This window comes from Cherax quadricarinatus, unplaced genomic scaffold (genome assembly GCF_038502225.1).
Source record: "Cherax quadricarinatus isolate ZL_2023a unplaced genomic scaffold, ASM3850222v1 Contig3877, whole genome shotgun sequence".
NCBI lineage: Eukaryota > Metazoa > Arthropoda > Malacostraca > Decapoda > Parastacidae > Cherax > Cherax quadricarinatus.
The window spans coordinates 1-21,326 of record NW_027198903.1 but is presented as its reverse complement, the minus strand read 5'-3'; the positions used below and the strand labels follow the sequence as shown (position 1 = coordinate 21,326).

At 39.9% G+C, this 21,326-nt stretch overlaps 1 protein-coding gene across 2 annotated transcripts; it reads left to right on the top strand.

Annotated features, from left to right (window-relative positions):
- Window positions 1-282: 282 nt before the first annotated feature.
- Window positions 283-18,807, top strand: LOC138852089 (probable ATP-dependent RNA helicase DDX47). 2 transcript variants are annotated; one of them, XM_070081733.1, is made up of 8 exons: window positions 283-476; window positions 2,449-2,542; window positions 4,165-4,329; window positions 4,561-4,727; window positions 15,860-15,979; window positions 16,180-16,296; window positions 18,267-18,490; window positions 18,633-18,807. In XM_070081733.1, exons 1-8 carry the CDS (start codon window positions 438-440, stop codon window positions 18,790-18,792), a joined length of 1,086 nt encoding a protein of 361 aa, XP_069937834.1. In that variant the 5' UTR covers window positions 283-437; the 3' UTR covers window positions 18,793-18,807. The 2 variants fall into 2 exon arrangements, with proteins under 2 accessions (XP_069937834.1, XP_069937835.1); XM_070081734.1 differs by having other exon boundaries at window positions 290-476; window positions 4,189-4,329.
- The last annotated feature ends 2,519 nt before the right edge of the window (window positions 18,808-21,326 follow it).

Sequence of the window (21,326 nt, the reverse complement as noted above, 5' to 3'; positions counted from 1 at the left end):
ATTTATCAGTTATCATATTATATCATCTCTTAGGACCCTGGAAAGCCTGATGTTGTTGACTCACATTGTGTGTTTCCCTCTGGCTCTACCGGGGCTTAAGTAATAGGAAGCTCACCTGACTTAATTGAGAGCTTATTATTTTTGTTTCTCCTTCCGGCGGAAAGCTTGTCTCTCATTATATTTTTTTTTTCCTAAGATTTGGGGCAAAATATCTTTTCCGGATCTCTCGTGAAGTCGAGATAAATAAGGAATAAGTTTTAGTAGGCCCTTAACACCCCAACAATAACAACACGTGTTGTAGTTTTTTCCAGGATGTTCCACGTATTATAAAGATCAAGAAGCAAGATAACTCTCTGGAACCACTCTACAACTCTTATAGCTATTAAAAGGAGCAGCAAGGCTTGAATATCATCACAAATATCTTCAGGAAGAGTAAGATGGAGGAGGAAGAGGCTGCTCTCAGCTTCAAGGATCTGGTAAGAATATTTTTCGCCATGTTTTTCACATCTTCCCTTTAAGAGAAGTGCTTTTTTTCCCCTTCAAGGGAAGTTCTCATGATCCAAGTGACTGGAGCTGCCCTTCCTTTCCTTGCCTCCCATTTCCTGTGTTGTAAAACTCCCCCCCCCCCCCTCAAAGAAATTTCCTTGATTTTGGTGAAAGGCTCTTGTTCCAAGGAACTGGAACTGTTCCACACAAGAGATTATCGAGAAAAGTACAAGCACACGTAATAGGAGGGGAAATTTTTTTCTGGATCAAGACATAGTTGACAGATATGCAGAAAGTTTGCATAAATCGGGGAGAAATAAGAGTGGGGAGGCATCACAAGTGGTGTTCCACAGGGCTCAGTGTTGGACCCTTTGTTGTTCACAGTTTACATAAACGATATAGATTAAGGAATAAATATCAACATAAGCAAGTTTGCCAATGATTCTAAAATAGGTCGTCAAATAAGTCTCTGTGTCTGACTTTTCTGGGGTTATCCTAGGTAATTTACATTATAATAATTGTACTCATGTGTACCTGTGCCAATGTAAAGTTACTTAGAGTGTTATAAGATCTGATAGGTTGATGCAGTGGTCAGAGAAGTGGCAGATGCAGTTTAATGTAGACAAATGTAAGGTTTTAAGCCTGGGAAAAAGAGAATAAATAACCCTGGCACTTATATAAATTGAATAATGTAGATCTCAGTCACTTTGAATTTCAAAAAGATTTAGGAGTTTCTGGTTAGCAGTAATCTAAAGACAAGACAACAGTGCAAAAGTGTTCACAATAAAGCAAATGTAATTCTTGGCTTCATATCAAGAAGTATAAATAATAAAAGTCCTCAGATTTTGGTTCAAGTTGATGTATCTTTGGTAATCCCTCATTTAGATTATGCTAAGTAGTGGTTTAGTAATTTATATACACTATATGCAACTAAGTAATATAACTAATAATCCTGAGCATGAATGTGATTACATAAACCTATGAAGATTAAAAAAATTCTCAGAAACAGGCAGTGTTCAGCCCCAGGTCAAGCCAGGCCTATAAGTAGCAGGACAGTGTTCTCACCACTGGTCTGTGCAAGCTTAATAAGATTTATCCAGCTAGATACATTTCTATACACTTCACCCCACAATGGAGGTTCCTTGATGCTGGTGAGGGGCTCTTGATCTAGGGAATTGGATCTGTGCTCCAGTTTCCTGAATTGAACCTGAATACCTTCCATCTCTCCCCCCCCCACATGCACTGTATAATCCTACAGGTTTAGCACTCCCCCATGATTATAATGATAATCTATACACTTAGGAGATTAACACTGGGCCACTGTGACCATGAATATAAGTGCTAGTGTAGTGAAATATGTTGTACCTAGTTGGATGGATCTAATTAATACAGCATCAAGCAGTGGTGAGAGCACCGGCCTGCTAGTGTTTGCATTATCTTGCCACGAATTCAAACCCTGCTTATTCTGTGAGTTACAATTTTTGAAAATTTTCTACAAAGTTATAACACATCTTCAAAAATTGTACGAATTTTATTTTATATCTAACCACACTAAAAAGTACAGAACAGAATATCACCTTGTAGCTCAGATTATTGTGGCCTGAAGGTTTCCTGTGTTTGTGTAAGTTTCATCTTACCACATCTACATCCAGTTTACTGTCAAGGTTATTACTGGCTTTTTTTCCTTTTCTGCTTAACCAGTCGTCAAAACAAGATTCGTGGTATACATACACCAGAAGGCACACTGCCTTAATTTGGTTATCCTATATTAAACCTGTTTAATGTACCACTGTGTGTGTATGTATGTATATATGTATGTGCCCACAACATCTGTGTGCCCTCAAAGCTGTTGTAAAAGTGTGTACTTTGGTTTGCAATACTGTTTGTAGATTGCCCTGAATAAAAACTACTCACAGAGGTCTTGCACCATTTTCTTAATTTCTCTTATACCTGTAACTGCAGGGTATCATCGATGAGCTGTGTGAAGCATGTTCTCAGCTGGGATGGAAGGCCCCAACACCTATCCAAAAAGAAGCTATTCCTTTGGCATTAAAAGGTATGTCTTGTCTTCATGGCATCAATAACTTGCAATTAGCAAATAAGATATGAAGCCTCCACCATGTATAATGAATGACCCTCCCTGTCACAGTTTTTGCTACTGGTCTTGTTCATTACTATTAATTAATTTCAAAAGTTTGTCTGTTTTGCTGCTTAGCCTTAGGTTTGGTGTTATTTGGCTTACATTTACATTTGATGGGTTCCGAGAGTTCTTCTACCTTCCAGACTTGTCTGGTGCTTGTCTGATTAACCAGGCTGTGGCTGCTGGCAGCCCACTGGCCCACATATCCATCACAGCCTGGCTGATCAGGTACCTGATGAAGATGTTTGTCTCGTTTCCTCTTGAAAACTTATTAACTTTATCCAGCAGTGTTTCTGATATATTCTCATGTTAATCACTGATTGAAACTATGTAGAGACAAAACCATAACGCAGCATTGTACCTATTAAATATTTATATATTAAATCTTAGGAATTAAATTTAAAATTTTAATGTAAAAAAGTGAGGCCATACTTATAAAAAGTTTTCAACAGTAAAGAGCTGGTAAACATCCAGATCCAGCCCATCATCATAACCACACACATTATGGTATTGTTGCAAAAGCAGTCAAATGGGTGGCTGTTGGTGACACCTTACATGAGCCACACACAGTGGGTGCCTATTTTCTGTTTGTGTGGCATTTTTTTTTTTTTTACTGCCTTTTATATGTACATATAGTTTTTCTGTTGTAACCTAACCCAACCTAACCTAGCCTAACCCAGCCTAAGCTGATCCAGCCTAATTTAGCAATGGGCTGCAAGCTGTATGTGAAAATGTAATATAGTTATTTGGAAGATGGGTTGCCAAATCAAAACATTAACTTTAAATGGCACCTGAACCATAGATTTTTTTTCAAATCCTTCTGTTAGCAAATTCCACATATTGGTCTTGCATGTAAGAGGTATAGATATCAATAACTGACCAACTGTGTTCACCATTTAACCTCTCATTTTATCCTTATTTCTCAATCAGAAAAGCATGTTGTCCTTGATGGCTGCAGTTCCAGGTCAACTCATCTTCTATATGAAGGAAAATGAGTAATACAGTATAACCTTGGTTTTCATGATTAATCCGTTTGAAAAAGTCTGAAAATAAACCAAATCATATGAAAACTGGAGCAATGTTTCCCATAAGAAATAATGTAATTCCAGTTAATCCGTTCCAGACACCCAAAAATATTAACAAAAAATATATTTTATAGAGAATAACTATAGTTTTACATACAAACTAGGGCATACAAAAACTGAGGTTCCACTGTATACAGACAGAGAGAAAGTTTCTCAGTCCCAGCTTAAAGAACTGAACATTATAGTAATTTGTCCATTATTTTAGGAGAAAGGCTTGGCTGATGGTATCAGTATAACATACATACCTCTACCATGTAAGGCTGTCAGTTCTTGAGGTGTGGATGTTTGATATAATTTGTCTAAATATTTCAAAAGACTGAATGCAGCATGTTGTGAAACAGTTTATTTGAGTGTAATTTGTATACAGTACAGAGTTATTGTACTTCGATTGTGACAACATTTGGTAATAAGTGTGAAAGGTAAAAAATTTAATTAAGCTGATTTTATTCTCAGATAAAGATGTCATTGGTTTGGCAGAAACTGGTTCTGGAAAAACAGGAGCATTTGGACTTCCTCTGCTTCAGGCTTTAATAGCTCGACCACAGCGGCTCTTTGCACTTATTCTCACACCAACTCGAGAATTGGCCTTCCAGATTAAGGAACAGTTTGATGCTTTGGGTAAATTAGTTTCCTATTGATTGACTTTAGCTTTGTCATCTTTAGCATCCAAATTTTCAATTTGCCAAGTACAGTAGAAGTTTATTAAGTGGTTTCATTAATATGTACTAGTATTTTCAGAGGTCAATTAATGTTAGCCTAATCTGCCTGTAATTTAACATTTCCATTCTTTAATTTAAAGTATATGTACTTAAGAGATTTTTGTTTTGCATTTTTGTTCTTCTAAAACAGGTAAAGCAATTGGTGTAACCTGCGTAGTTGTCGTAGGAGGGATAGATATGACTCAGCAGGCAGTGGAGCTGGGAAAACGGCCTCACATAATTGTTGCTACACCTGGGCGTCTTGTGGACCACCTCGAAAAGACAAAGGGTTTTAACCTCAAAGCCCTAAAGTACCTGGTAAGAATTTTTTTTATTTACTGTATCTACCATAGGTGTATGTTCCTCAGTTCTTGTTCATGTGAAAATGTAAAGAAACGAATTAACACTGCTGACTCTAATGGATTGCAAAACCTGCTGTAGATGCTTTCATTGGTACTCTTGATACTGTACAGCATTAAACATCATCTAGTTGCAGTCTCTGTGGCCTCAGGTAGTCATGTTACAATAATGAATAATAATAAAAATATATTTTAATTGCATGTTTATAATTGTTTTAGCATTTGTATGTACAATAAAAAGCTTAGTTTGCAAACTGGATATGTATAAACACATGAGTACCATGATGAACAATAATTCTGCAATAAAGTATTCATCATGTAAAGCAGCATGTTACATGCTGCTGTATATTTATTAATGACATACATAATATCTCCATAGGGAAGTGGAGAAGAATCCTTCCTCTGTAAGCCATGCATGTCATAAGAGACGACTAAAATGCCAGGAGCAAGGGGCTAGTAACCCCTTTCCCTGTATAAATTACTAAATGTAAAAAGAAAAACTTTTGTTTTTCTTTGTGGGTCACCCTGCCTCGGTGAGATACGGCCGGTGCACTGAAAAAAAAAAATACATGTATATACATTACTTCTTATATGTTGTAAAAGAAGTAAATGCTAGGGTGTTCGGGAGAGGGGTGGGATTAAATTATGGGGAATTAAATACAAAATGGGAAGTGACAGTTATTTTTTGCTGATGATACTATGCTCATGGGAGATTCTAAAGAAAAACTGCAGAGGTTAGTGGATGAAGTTGAGAGTGTGTGTAAAGGTAGAAAGTTGAAAGTGAACATAGAAAAGAGTAAGGTGATGACGGTATCAAATGATTTAGATAAAGAAAAATTGGATATCAAATTGGTGAGGAGTATGGAAGAAGTGAATGTTTTCAGATACAGTGGACCCCCGCCTTACGATATTAATCCGTTCCTGAGAGTTCATCGTAAGCCGAAATTACCGTAAGGTGAATTAATTTTCTCCATAAGAAATAATGGAAATCAAATTAATCCGTTCAAGACACCCCAAAGTATAAAAAAAAAAATTTACCATATGAAATATTAATTTTAATACATACAAACTGAAGAAGACATCCACAATCACTACCCTACTAAGAATAGAATGCATGACACTTACCTTTATTGAAGATCTGGTGATGATTGATGGGATAGGAGGAGGGGAGAGTGTGGAAGTTACTGTTTAGAATGGGAATCCCCTTCCATTAGGACTTGAGGTAGCAAGTCCTTTTCTGGGGTTACTTCCCTTCTTGTAATGCCACTAAGACCAGCTTGAGAGTCACTGGACCCCTGTCGCACAACAAATCTGTCCATAGAGGTTTGTACCTCCCGTTCCTTTAAGATTTGCCTAAAATGGGCCACAACATTGTCATCGTAATAGTCACCAGCACGGCTTGCAGTAGCTGTGTTAGGGTGATTTTCATCCATTAAGGTTTGCACTTCAACCCACTTTGCACAAATTTCCTTAGTCTTTGAAGTAGGCACAATGAATTCCGCAACTGGCATAGGCTTCTCAGGGTTAGCCCCAAACCCTTCAAAATCTTTCTTAATTTCCATACTAATTCTCACCCTTTTTACCACAGGGTTGGCACTAGAAGCTTTCTTGGGGCCCATGGTGACTTATTTTGCAGTTCTTTCTTTCTTTCAACACACTGGCCATATCCCACCGAGGCGGGGTGGCCCAAAAGGAAAAACAAAAGTTTCTCCTTTTACATTTAGTAATATATACAGGAGAAGAGGTTACTAGCCCCTTGCTCCCAGCATTTTAGTCGCCTCTTACAACACGCATGGCTTACGGAGGAAGAATTCTGTTCCACTTCCCCATGGAGGTAAGAGAAAATAACAAGAACAAGAACTAGTAAGAAAGCAGAAGAAAACCCAGAGGGGTGTGTATATATATGCTTGTACATGTATGTGTAGTGTGACCTAAGTGTAAGTAGAAGTAGCAAGACGTACCTGAAACCTTGTATGTTTATGAGACAGAAAAATGGACACCAGCAATCCTACCATCATGTAAAACAATTACAAGCTTTCATTTTACACTCACTTGGCAGGACGGTAGTACCTCCCTGGGCGGTTGCTGTTTACCAACCTACTACCTAGGTTATTTTGCAGTTACAAGCACAACTGGGATAAGGTGAAATGTACCGAATGTATGCTTGGCTACGACTGCACTGGCTGGCTTGTAAACACTGGCACCCACGGGGCAGCTGTGTGGTGTGGCATGCAAAGAGTACGTAACCTTTATTCGGCGCATGGACACACCCTCATTTACAGGCTATCTCCCCCAACCAGCGAACCAGGTTGCTAAGAGTTGATGATGGGGCCCCATCGTTCAACTAGTGACCAGGTTCTAGCCAATAAGAAGGTGGGATTGACAATCGCAGAGGTTATGTGGATACCGCTCTCCTGTCTGCCCTTGTCATTCCCACTCTAGAGCTGGTTGAAGCACGGTCTGCTATCTTGTGGCTTCTATTTCTGCCTTGCTTACCGTGGAGTGCACTATATTTATCACTGTACATAGTGTACATATTGCTGTTATAATTGGTGAAGGATAATATAAGTCTAAACTTTTTCTACTGTGTTTATTTGCTCCCATTACACCTGGGATAACAGGCCATTTGAAATCCTAGGTTGTAATATGGGTAGCCTGTCCGAGAGCTGGACTTAGAGAAACGGTTGAGCTTAGGGTGAAGCTTGTAGCAGGAACATTGTGTAGCTTGCTGTTTCGCTTCGCTTTACAAATTTTGCGTGTCAGTTGCTTATGATCAGCCTTGCTATTGTGTGATCGTTCAACAGCTCGCTACTAGCTTGTTCAGTGTGCTCGCTTCGCTACGGTCAATCTTGTGTGCAGTCGGCTTTGCTTGTATGCGTATTCTGCAATCGTACTGTGCATAGCTAAGCGTGTTCTGCAAATTAACGTGTTACGTTGGGGTATTCGTACTGTGCATAGCGAATAACTTATGCCACCTAGACGAGTCAGACGCCTGGTGTCGGCATATACTTTGCATAACCTACCTAAATTGTCCCTACAGCGTTGTTGGCAAATTGCTCGTTCCATTGGCATTCCCTATAAACGCACTCTCACAGCTGCGCAACTGCGTTCACTTATTGCTGACATACTTATTGAAGAAGAGATGGCACATCAAACTCCTCCCTTTACGGGAGCTAGGGAAAAAACTACTATGTTCTCGCAGGAGGAAGATGATACACCTACGGAGCAAAATGGTCAGTATAGTGCAGCTGGGTTGTCTCAGGGTGAATCAGCGTCGTTGGCACTTCAGCTGGCAAAAATCAATCTTGAGCAAACTAGGGAACAGAGAGCATTCGCAAGGGAAGAATTTGATAGGGAAAGAGAAAGGAGGCAGTTTTCGCATTCTGTAAACGATTTCAGTTTACAAAAAGCAGTACAGCTTGTTCCCCGCTTCAATGAGGCCGAACCAGAGCAATTTTTCGAAAGCTTCGAAAATCAGGCTCGAGCCTTGAGGTGGCCGGAACAGCACTGGGCAGCGTTGGTTCATACAGCATTATTGGGTAAGGCACAGGAATTTACGTCGGTATTAACTGACGCTGAATTCTCTGATTATCAAGTAGTGAAGACCACAGTGTTGGGAGCATATACATGTATCCCAGCTAAATATCGTAAGACCTTCAAATTGAACAGGCGGCAGCTTGGTCAATCCCTGGTGGACTTTGTGAGACAGCAAACCAAAGCTTTTACCAGCTGGTATAAAGCGAGTGGTGTCTCTAACTTTGAGGAGCTGGTGCAGCTTATTCTGATTGATAACCTGCTGGAGTCTGTGGGACCAGAGGTTCGTGTCTTTCTGCAGGATCGTGACTTAACCACTGCATTGGAGGCGGCCAGGTTGGCTGATACCTTCGAAACGAACCGCTCCTTGTCCGAGCGGTCCCGTCTCTCTTTTCAACAGTCTGGCGTGAGCAGAGATCGACAACATTGGAGAATGAAGTGCCAGCCGGAGGGAGAGCGTCTACAACATCCAACCAAGTCACCTGGTGAGCCACGCTTCTCAACATATGGTCCCCCTGCGGAGAGGCAAACTACTTATGGAGCATCTCGACAACAATATCCAGAGAGGCACCAGCCAGAACGACACCACTTGCAACGTCATCAGGGAGTAAAGGGCAAGCCTGTCGTCTGCTTCAGGTGTAATAAAGTAGGTCATATCAGTTCCAACTGCCCCCAAAAACCTCAACCCATCGGGAAAATCTCTAATATCCCTAGTAACATGTCCCCTAGAGAAGTAGAAAAAGGTATGGCCCCTTATTATTGCGAAAGTCTTATTTCCCTTCAGGAAAACTCAGAACCAACTAAAGTAAATACCTTTAGAGATACTGGAGCATATTGCTCACTTGTCAGAGAAGGAATATTACCCCTTTCAGAGAATACTTCCTTGAATTCATCAGTTTTATTGGAAGCCTATGGAGGAACTATATATTCTGTTCCTTTGCATAAAATTTATGTACAGTGCAAATATTACACTGGGTACTTGACTGTAGGTATCTCAAAAGGATTTCCCATGAAAAATGCCATGTTATTACTGGGTAATAACATTACTACTGTTACTTCGTGTCCTGAACCTATAATGATTAATGCTTCTCCAGTGTTGGCCATAACTCGGGCAACATCCCAAGGGCTGTCTGGGGAGAATGTTGACCTATCCTTGGACGACTCCGATCTCGGAATAGCCACGTTGTTTTATGAGACACACCGGCCGGAGTCTCGTAAATCAAGTGAACAGACCCCGATCAAGCCTTCCTATTCCCAGGTTGCAGGATTGCCAGATGTCTCTGTTTCCATGCCCGAGGGACTGTCCTTCCGGGAGGAACAACGAAAGGACCCTTCTTTAAAATTCGCTTTTCAGGCAGCCATGGGTAAATCCTCTTTGGGTCATCCAGTCAAGTATGAAGTTAAAAATGATTATTTGGTATGCACTGAGACTGGTAAGGAGACAGAGGGCCGGCAATTATACGACAGGTTAGTGGTTCCAACCAAGTATAGACCTCAGATATTAAATATAGCTCATAATACATCATCAGGAGGTCACTTAGGAATTACAAAAACCTTGTATAGAATCACAAAAGAATTTTATTGGCCAACATTAAAGAAAGATGTGAAGAATCATATTAGGTGTTGCCGAGAATGTCAGCAAGTTGGAAAACCTGGACATTCTATTAAACCTGCACCTCTCCAACCCATACCTGCTGATGGAGAACCTTTTGCAGATTTAATTATAGATTGTGTAGGTCCACTACCTAAGTCAAAGTCTGGAAATCAGTATTTATTTACAATTATGGATAAAGTAACCAGATATCCTGAAGCGATCCCAATGCGTAGTATCAATACTAAAGCTATTCTCAAAGCTTTAACAAAATTCATTTCTTGTTTTGGCATTCCTAAAACTATACAAAGTGATCAAGGTACTAACTTCACTGCCAAAGCATTTAGGGAAGTATTAACTAGGTTAGGGATAATTCACAACTTATCCACTGCCTATCACCCTCAGTCCCAAGGCGCCTTGGAAAGATTCCACCAAACATTAAAAACAATGATGAGAAGTTTTTGCATGCACTTTCCGACAGATTGGGATGAATCTCTACCATTGTTGCTGTTCTCAGCACGAGAGACGGTGCAAGAGTCTACAGGGTATAGTCCGTTTGAGCTGATCTTTGGGCACAATGTACGAGGTCCTCTTCGGGTGCTCAAAGAAGGATGGATGGGAGAAGACGTAAGCTCAGCACTCTACAACCCGTCTTCAAGGTTGCAGGTGGCACGTGAGTTAGCCACGGCTAAGCTAAAGACAGCTCAAAGTAAGATGAAACAGAGGTATGACAGAAGTGCACAATTCCGCTCCTTCCATCCAGGAGACAAGGTGTTGGTGCAGGAACCTATACCTGGCCACACCTTGAAAGCTAGATTTACGGGACCTATGCAGATAGTAAGTAGATTATCTGATTTAAATTATGTGGTAGCTCCCATTGATAAGACCTCAAAAACAAAAACTTACCACATAAATCAAATCAAGGCCTTTCATACACCAGATAAAGTCCCAGTAATGACTCTGTCCTCTACCTCTGAGGACGACTCTGACTCTTTGCACTCTATCTCTGAAATTAATACTAAACTTTCAAATTCTGTCCTCCTCAAGGATCCTAGCCCGTTAATGGATGGATTATCTGAAATACAAGCAACCAATTTAACTGAGCTTCTACAGTCATATCCTAATATTTTTTCGGATGTGCCGAAAAAATGTACGTTAGGTTACCATGATGTAGATGTGGGAAAATCTAAACCAATTAAACTCTCCCCCTACAGAGCTAATCCTGAAAAGCAAAGGTTACTTCAGCAGGAAGTAGACTTCTTGTTAGAACATGGTTTAGTGGAGGAGTCGTCTAGTCCATGGGCTTCACCGTGCATCCTAGTAAAAAAGGCTGATGGAGGGTTTCGTATGTGCACAGACTACCGTAAAGTGAACGAGGTCACAATTACAGATGCTTACCCTCTTCCTCGTCTGGATGACGTAATTGACTTTGTGGGTAAGGCTACTTTTGTGTCCAAATTAGATCTCCTTAAAGGTTACTATCAGGTACCTTTGACAGATAAGGCGAAGGAAATCTCTGCCTTCGTGATTCCAGGAGGTCATTATCAGTATACAGTTACCCCCTTCGGAATGAAAAATTCCCCCTCTTCATTCCAGAAACTCGTCCATCAGGCTATTAAAGGACTTGAAGGCACGGCAGCATACCTAGATGATATTGTTGTGGTGTCTGATACTTGGGATCAACACCTACTTAGACTTAAAGCTCTGTTTGAGACCTTTAAGAATTCCCAATTAACAGTTAATTTGTCTAAATATTCCTTTGGCCAGGCCACTGTCACTTTTCTAGGCCATGAAGTAGGTAGTGGTAAAGTTGCACCTAAACTTGCTAAAGTTCTTTCGATTAAAGAATATCCAGTTCCTCATGATAGGAAATCTCTTCAACGTTTCCTAGGCATGATAGGATTTTACAGAAGATTCTGTAAGAATTTCTCAGATATTGTAGCCCCTCTTACCTCTCTTACCAGTCATAAAGTTCCCTTTAATTGGACGTCAGATTGTAACACTGCTTTTAATAAAGCAAAAAGATTATTGTGCTCTGCACCCATTCTCTTGTCTCCAGACTTCTCCAAACCTTTTTCATTACAGGTTGATGCTTGTGAGTCTGGGGTTGGGGCGGTACTATTACAAATCGGGAACAAGGAGCTGCAGCCAATCGCATACTTTTCAGCCAAGTTCCAGCCACATCAGAGAGCTTACTCTACCATTGAAAAAGAAGCCCTCGCGCTGGTAATGGCTTTGGAGCATTTCGATGTTTATGTGGGCCAAACATCGCAGGTGGTCACAGTCTACAGTGATCACAACCCGTTAGTCTATCTCCAAGCCATGAAGAATCACAACACAAGGCTTATGCGTTGGACTCTCAGGCTGCAGCCCTACAATATTTTTATTAAATATATTGCCGGCAAAGAAAATGTGTTGGCAGACTCTTTGTCAAGAGTCTAGTTTAATATTTTATTTAGGTTAGGATGTATTTGTGGTAACCCCCCTTTCAAGCTCTTTTTTTTATCCCCTGATGTGGGGGTTTTTTTTTAGTGAGGGGATACGGGCTACCGTCCGCTTGTATCTTGGACCTATGTTGGCTTATCTGACTGCTGTCTCACTCTGAGTTTAGGGTTTGGCTTTCAGGCACTAGGAAAGCTGAGCTCTATCTAAGAGTTGGATGGTGGAGAGGATAGGCGGTCCCATTATTTTGTGCCATGGCGGCACGGTTACCACTGGGAGGTGGCAGCCTAATCCTGAGCCTTCTCGGGGGTGGGGGTGTGGCATGCAAAGAGTACGTAACCTTTATTCGGCGCATGGACACACCCTCATTTACAGGCTATCTCCCCCAACCAGCGAACCAGGTTGCTACGAGTTTGGTGAAGCAATGTAAAAAGAGAGCAAATGAGAGAGTGGGTGAGATGTTATCAACAAATTTTGTTGAAAATAAGAAAAAGTTTTGGAGTGAGATTAACAAGTTAAGAAAGCCTAGAGAACAAATGGATTTGTCAGTTAAAAATAGGAGAGGAGAGTTATTAAATGGAGAGTTAGAGGTATTGGGAAGATGGAGGGAATATTTTGAGGAATTGTTAAATGTTGATGAAGATAGGGAAGCTGTGATTTCGTGTATAGGGCAAGGAGGAACAACATCTTGTAGGAGTGAGGAAGAGCCAGTTGTGAGTGTGGGGGAAGTTCGTGAGGCAGTAGGTAAAATGAAAGGGGGTAAGGCAGCCGGGATTGATGGGATAAAGATAGAAATGTTAAAAGCAGGTGGGGATATAGTTTTGGAGTGGTTGGTGCAATTATTTAATAAATGTATGGAAGAGGGTAAGGTACCTAGGGATTGGCAGAGAGCATGCATAGTTCCTTTGTATAAAGGCAAAGGGGACAAAAGAGAGTGCAAAAATTATAGGGGGATAAGTCTGTTGAGTATACCTGGTAAAGTGTATGGTAGAGTTATTATTGAAAGAATTAAGAGTAAGACGGAGAATAGGATAGCAGATGAACAAGGAGGCTTTAGGAAAGGTAGGGGGTGTGTGGACCAGGTGTTTACAGTGAAACATATAAGTGAACAGTATTTAGATAAGGCTAAAGAGGTCTTTGTGGCATTTATGGATTTGGAAAAGGCGTATGACAGGGTGGATAGGGGGGCAATGTGGCAGATGTTGCAGGTGTATGGTGTAGGAGGTAGGTTACTGAAAGCAGTGAAGAGTTTTTACGAGGATAGTGAGGCTCAAGTTAGAGTATGTAGGAAAGAGGGAAATTATTTCCCAGTAAAAGTAGGCCTTAGACAAGGATGTGTGATGTCACCGTGGTTGTTTAATATATTTATAGATGGGGTTGTAAGAGAAGTAAATGCGAGGGTCTTGGCAAGAGGCGTGGAGTTAAAAGATAAAGAATCACACATAAAGTGGGAGTTGTCACAGTTGCTCTTTGCTGATGACACTGTGCTCTTGGGAGATTCTGAAGAGAAGTTGCAGAGATTGGTGGATGAATTTGGTAGGGTGTGCAAAAGAAGAAAATTGAAAGTGAATACAGGAAAGAGTAAGGTTATGAGGATAACAAAAAGATTAGGTGATGAAAGATTGGATATCAGATTGGAGGGAGAGAGTATGGAGGAGGTGAATGTATTCAGATATTTGGGAGTGGACGTGTCAGCGGATGGGTCTATGAAAGATGAGGTGAATCATAGAATTGATGAGGGGAAAAGGGTGAGTGGTGCACTTAGGAGTCTGTGGAGACAAAGAACTTTGTCCTTGGAGGCAAAGAGGGGAATGTATGAGAGTATAGTTTTACCAACGCTCTTATATGGGTGTGAAGCATGGGTGATGAATGTTGCAGCGAGGAGAAGGCTGGAGGCAGTGGAGATGTCATGTCTGAGAGCAATGTGTGGTGTGAATATAATGCAGAGAATTCGTAGTTTGGAAGTTAGGAGGAGGTGCGGGATTACCAAAACTGTTGTCCAGAGGGCTGAGGAAGGGTTGTTGAGGTGGTTCGGACATGTGGAGAGAATGGAGCGAAACAGAATAACTTCAAGAGTGTATCAGTCTGTAGTGGAAGGAAGGCGGGGTAGGGGTCGGCCTAGGAAAGGTTGGAGGGAGGGGGTAAAGGAGGTTTTGTGTGCGAGGGGCTTGGACTTCCAGCAGGCATGCGTGAGCGTGTTTGATAGGAGTGAATGGAGACAAATGGTTTTTAATACTTGACGTGCTGTTGGAGTGTGAGCAAAGTAACATTTATGAAGGGGTTCAGGGAAACCGGCAGGCCGGACTTGAGTCCTGGAGATGGGAAGTACAGTGCCTGCACTCTGAAGGAGGGGTGTTAATGTTGCAGTTTAAAAACTGTAGTGTAAAGCACCCTTCTGGCAAGACAGTGATGGAGTGAATGATGGTGAAAGTTTTTCTTTTTCGGGCCACCCTGCCTTGGTGGGAATCGGCCAGTGTGATAATAAAAAAAAAAAAAGTGATCGTTATGCGGGGGTCCACTGTATAGTGGTACCAACACTCTTATATGGGTGTGAAGCTTGGGTAGTAAATGCTGCAGCGAAGAGGCGGTTGGAGGCAGTGGAAATGTCCTGTCTAAGATCAATGTGTGGTGTAAATATTAAGCAGAAAATTCGGAGTGCGGAAATTAGGTAAAAGGTGTGGAGTTAATAAAAGTATTAGTCAGAGGGCTGAAGAAGGGATGTTGAGGTGGTTTGGTCATTTAGAGAGAATGGATCAAAGTAGAATGACATGGAGAGCGTATAAATTTGTAGGGGAAGGAAGGCGGGGTAGGGGTCGTCCTCGAAAAGGTTGGAGGGAGGGGTAAAGGAGGTTTTGTGGGAGAGGGGCTTGGACTTCCAGCAAGCATGTGTGAGTGTGTTAGATGGGAGTGAATAGAGATGAATGGAATTTGTTACCTGATGAGCTGCTGGAGTGTGAGCAGGGTAATATTTAGTTAAGGGATTCAGGGAAACCAGTTATTTTATATAGCCGGACTTGAGTCCTGGAAATGGGAAGTACAATGTCTGCATTCTAAATGAGGGGTTTTGGGATATTAGTAGTTTGGAGGGATATGTTGTGTATCTTTATATGTACAGTGGACCCCCGCATAACGATCACCTCCGAATGCAACCAATTATGTAAGTGTATTTATGTTAGTGCGTTTGTACGTGTATGTTTGGGGGTCTGAAATGGAACTAATCTACTTCACAATATTCCTTATGGGAACAAATTCAGTCAGTACTGGCACCTGAACATACTTCTGGAGTGAAAAAATATCGTTAACCGGGGGTCCACTGTACATATGCTTCTAAACTGTTGTGTTCTGAGCACCTCTGCAAAAACAGTGATTATGTGTGAGTGTGGTGAAAGTGTTGAATGATGATGAAAGTATTTTCTTTTTGGGTCACCCTGCCTCGGTGGGAGACGGCCGACTTGTTAAAAAAAAAAAAAGATACACTTTATATATGCTGCTTTCATACGAGCTAACCCTTTAATTTTCTGAAGGTAATGGATGAGGCAGATCGCATCCTTAACTTGGATTTTGAAGAAGAGGTGGACAAAATATTGAAAGTGTTGCCCCGTGAGAGACGCACAATGCTCTTCTCTGCCACCATGACCAGCAAAGTAATAGTTGATGCTGCATACACTTACTGAATCTTAACAATGCTGAAATAACCTACATAAATGACTTAGATACTGTTTACTGAGTTTTATTGGTTTAATATTTTTTCTTCATTAAAGGTTTGTTTTATAATGTATTGCTGAACATTATTCCATTCTAAGTTGCCCAGTAAATTTTCAAGTAGTTCGTGTTTTTTTAACAGGTAAACAAACTTCAACGAGCACATCTGAAAGAGCCTGTGAAGGTGGAAGTGTCATCCAAGTACCAGACCGTGACCAAGTTACAGCAGTATATGCTCTTTATTCCTTGTAAACATAAAGTAAGTTGTGCATGCTCTAGACTAATTAAATAAACAAATTTCCATAAAAAATCTTTTGATTATCAAGTGTGTTTAACTCTTGCACTCTAAAAACAGTATTCTAATATTGGGGAGGAGGAGTATGGAAGAAGTGAATGTTTTCAGATATTTGGGAGTTGACGTGTCAGCGGATGGATTTATGAAGGATGAGGTTAATCATAGAATTGATGAAGAAAAAAAGGTGAGTGGTGCATTGAGGTATATGTGGAGACAAAGAATGTTATCTATGTAGGCAAAGAAGGGAATGTATGAAAGTATAGTAGTACCAACACTCTTATATGGGTGTGAAGCTTGGGTTGTAAATGCCGCAGCGAAGAGGCCGTTGGAGGCAGTGGAGATGTCCTGTCTAAGGGCAATGTGTGGTGTGAATATTATGCAGAAAATTCGGAGTTGGGAAATTAGGAGAAGGTGTGGCGTTAATAAAAGTATTAGACTGAGGGCTGAAGCGGGGTTGTTGAGGTGGTTTGGTCATTTAGAGATAATGGATCAAAGCAGAATGACATCGAGAGCGTATAAATCTGTAGGGGAAGGAAGGCGGGGTAGGGGACGTCCTCGAAAAGGTTGGAGGGACAGGGTAAAGGAGGTTTTGTGGGAGAGGGGCTTGGACTTCCAGCAAGCGTGCATGAGCGTGTTAGGAGTGAATGGAGACGAATGGTATTTGGGACCTGACGATCTGTTGGAGTGTGAGCAGGGTAATATTTAGTGAAGGGATTCAGGGAAACCGGTTATTTTTATATATCCGGACTTGAGTCCTGGAAATGAGAAGTACAATGCCTGCACTTTAAAGGAGGGGTTTGGGATATTGGCAGTTTGGAGGGATATGTTGTGTATTCTTTATACGTAGTATATGCTTCTAAACTGTTGCATTCTGAGCACCTCTGCAAAAACAGTGATTATGTGTGAGTGAGGTGAAAGTGTTGAATGATGAAAGTATTTTCTTTTCGGGGATTTTCTTTTTTTGGGTCGCCCTGCCTTTGTGGGAGACGGCCGACTTGCTGAAAAAAAAAAATAACTACTGCCTTTATATTAAAAAATTTGCAAAAATACTACCACATACGTTTTGGGGGCAAATGTGAGGTCTCGCCTTTAGTTTTCTGTGTACAAACAGACATATGTGCCATCCTTTGGCAGTTTTGCAAAAGAAATTTTGGATGGCAGTTTCCCCATTCAATAAATTTTCACCAGTATTGTCGCAGATTTTGGTGTGGTTTTGGGTTTCTCATGCTTTGTATTTTATTGCATTTGTTGCTCTATCAGTGAAAATGAGTGATTACTTTGAGAGAGTAATTGATTGCGTTTTCAATATCTGAGTTGGGCTTACTGAGATTCTGCACTATCTAATGAAGAAACAATGACTTTACAGCACTTCGTTTTACAGTGTTTCACTAACACAGGAGTTTTCAGTTATACACATTCTTCATTTATTCGGACTTCCTATAATAATTATAGTAACTCAGTATAAGTTAAGGACGAAAATATTTTAAAGTAATTTATGTACTGTATATACATTTTTTAGGCCTAGCTCTACTGCTCATTTAATATATGATAGTGTAAACATGTCATCAGGCTTTTATATGCATATGAAAGTGATAAAAGACTGTTTCACTTGTCAGTGATTTTTTGTTTTACAGCAGTAGCCCGGAGCCTGACCTGCTGTATAAGCACAGCCTGCCTGTACAGTATATAATGCAAAAATAGCAGCTTCTAGGCATTAAAGTTAGGAACTTGATGAAATGGTGAATAAAGGTGTAGCTTGATGCATAAATTTAATATTGCTATTTACAATAAGATTTTGTATTAACTTCTCTAACAAACGGTAAATGTAATTAAAGGTGTATATCGGTTATGTGCATTCTTTATGGTGTGTATAAGTACCTTTAAATGACATTTTCTATGAATTATTGTCATGGACCATAATAACATCTTTGCAGCACATGTATCTGGCATACATCTTAAATGAAATTGGAAACCAGGCTGTTATTGTCTTTTGTGCCACTCAGCAGTCAACCCTCAAAACTGCACTAATGCTGCGAAACCTTGGATTCACTGCTATTCCATTGTATGGCAAAATGTCACAGAACAAACGTCTGGGAGCACTAAATAAGTTCAAAGTAAAAGAAAGATCTATTCTTCTTGCAACAGATGTGGCCTCAAGGTAAGCTTTTTTTGTTTACACTTGCCAGTATTTATAGTCTTAATAAATCAAAATGTCAATGGAATCTAAATTGGTAATTTCAAAATAATAAACTATTTTTTGATAGCATATTAAAGGATTGTGTCATTTTGCTTCTTCACAGAGGCCTGGACATACCTTCTGTGGACTACGTAATCAATTTTGACGTTCCAATGCACAGCAAAGACTACATTCACAGAGTTGGGAGAACTGCTCGTGCAGGGAAATCTGGCATTGCTATTACCTTTGTATCACAGGTATGTCAATTTAAACTTTATAAATAACCCGGAAACAGTCATCTTGCAAGTTAACCCCTTCAGGGTCCAAGGCCCAAATCTGAAGTGGTGCCCCAGTGTCCAAGAATTTTCAAAAAAAAAAAATTATTTTTTCTTATGAAATGGTAGAGATTCTTTGTGTGAAGGTAATAAAACAAAAAGTACGAAATTTGATGGAAAATTCACAAAATTATGCTCTCGCGAATTTTGATGTGTCAGCGATATTTACGAATCGGTGATTTTGCCGACTTTGACTCCCATTTTAGGCCAATTACATTATTCCAGTCAACCAAATTCTTAGCTATTTCACTAGTATTACTTCTATTCTATCGATTGAGCACAAGAAATCGCCAAGTCAACTGTTTCAACTACAAATTAAAGTGATCGGAAATTGTTAATTTGGCCAATTTAACACAAAGTTCAAAATATTCCAGTTTCAAAATAGGGTCCAGAATAAACAATGTAGGTATTCCTGGAACTAAACTAACATTTCCTCTGTTCATTAGTTACGTTTTGAGGCTTTACAAATAAATTCCATTTTGATTTTTTATTCACATAATGAATTTTTATTCACACCAAAAAATAGAAGATTTACTGTTATGCAATACTGTAATAATTGTATAAATATCTTCACCATATTTGTGAATGTATATTAGACCCACCAGCTGGCGTGTATTAGACGTGTGAGGTCGTTTGTTTACTCTTGAATATCGGCAAAAATTTAACATTTCTGCTACTTTGAGCTCAGTTTCAAGCCATTTCCAGTGTGAAAACCAATCAAAATCATCTCTATTTCTGTAATATGTCTTCCATTCTATCAAATGAGACCAAGAAATCGCAAATAGAACTATAAAAAACATACGAAAAAATACTGTAAAGTCGCTGTTTTAATCGAAAAATCATGATTTCAGTTTTTTCTCTCATTATACACAGCGTGCTGCAGGATCTGTTTTATGTGGTGCACACATACCACATAGATGTATTCTCTCATATCTAGGCCCAAATGTACCACTCACAGTTTATCAGAGTGAGCTGAGCTCATGACGTAGATCTACGGTTTGGACCCTGAACGTAAAGCCGTAGATCTACGGGACGGACCCTCAAAGGGTTAAACAAAATTATTTCCAACATTGGTCATGGAAAGTAAATATGTTAGAGAACATGGAGAGCTTTCTTAGGACCTTTTTTTTTTAATAGGTTAATGTGTAAATAAATCAGGCTATGGTTCCCTCTATTAAGGTTTAATGTTATTTCCATGAACTATTTGCTCTAACAGTCTTTAGCAAGATTTTAAATGTTAATTGCACCATGGATTCTTAAAACATTGATGATTGTTTTTATAAGCATATAGAGGAAGTTGTCATTGCTCATTTGCTTTGCAGTTTGACAAAAAAAAGAAATGTCAGAGAGACCCATTCACACCTTCTGGAGGCGAGTAATAGCCAAATAAAATGGGCAAAATTTTTAAAATGAGATGATTTTAACAAAATACTGTAACTTGAATTGATATACAGTGGACCCCCGCATAACGATCACCTCCAAATGCGACCAATTATGTAAGTGTATTTATGTACGTGTATGTTTGGGGGTCTGAAATGGACTAATCTACTTCACAATATTCCTTATGGGAACAAATTCGGTCAGTACTGGCACCTGAACATACTTCTGGATTGAAAAAATATCGTTAACCGGGGGTCCACTGTACTATTCTCACCAGTGTCTTTAATTTTATTGTGAATTAGTTTATTTAGGGCTTTCATGACAAAACAGTTCACTCATATTTTCTTTCGATTTACAGTATTTAGCTTAGTATAATTAAATAATTTTGGCATGTTCATAGTGTTAAAAGGACAGTAAGGCTAAAAATAAAGTTTAATTTGACTGAGTGTAAAGAAAATGATGGCCCACAGTCTTATGCTTTTTTTTATAAATGACCAGGCCGTATTCCACCCAGGCAGGGTGACCTAATTACTGACGTGCTCATAGGAATCTCTGGAGCTCTGAGAAGTCTTTGGAAATTGGGATTTTAAGTGATATTGGTTATCTTTACTTGGTGTAATAATAATTATGTGCTGAGTGTTTTATTCATGCTATTAGTTCTTTATTGTTTGTTATTTTTACCTTTGATGTCCTTATATGTGGTATATTTATTTTTAACTACTAAGAGTACAAATCCTTGGTAGTAGGTTGGTAGACAGCAACCGCCCAGGGAGGTACTACCATCCTGTGGTAGTAGGTTGGTAGACAGCAACCGCTCAAGGAGGTACTACCATCCTGTGGTAGTAGGTTGGTAGACAGCAACCGCCCAGGGAGGTACTACCATCCTGTGGTAGTAGGCTGGTAGACAGCAACCGCCCAGGGAGGTACTACCGTCCTGCCAAGTGAGTGTAAAACGAAAGCCTGTAATTGTTTTACATGATGGTAGGATTGCTGGTGTCTTTTTTTCTGTCTCATAAACATGCAAGATTTCAGGTACGTCTTGCTACTTCTACTTACACTTAGGTCACACTACACATGCATGTACAAACACATATATATACACA

What these genes read in the sequence shown, in the direction of transcription:
- LOC138852089 (XM_070081733.1), top strand. Translation starts at nt 438, where the DNA reads ATGGAGGAGGAAGAGGCTGCTCTCAGCTTCAAGGATCTG. An exon ending in CTCTCAGCTTCAAGGATCTG is followed by an intron (nt 477 to 2,448) that starts GTAAGAATATTT and finishes CTGTAACTGCAG; the next exon opens with GGTATCATCGATGAGCTGTG. An exon ending in TATTCCTTTGGCATTAAAAG is followed by an intron (nt 2,543 to 4,164) that starts GTATGTCTTGTC and finishes TTTTATTCTCAG; the next exon opens with ATAAAGATGTCATTGGTTTG.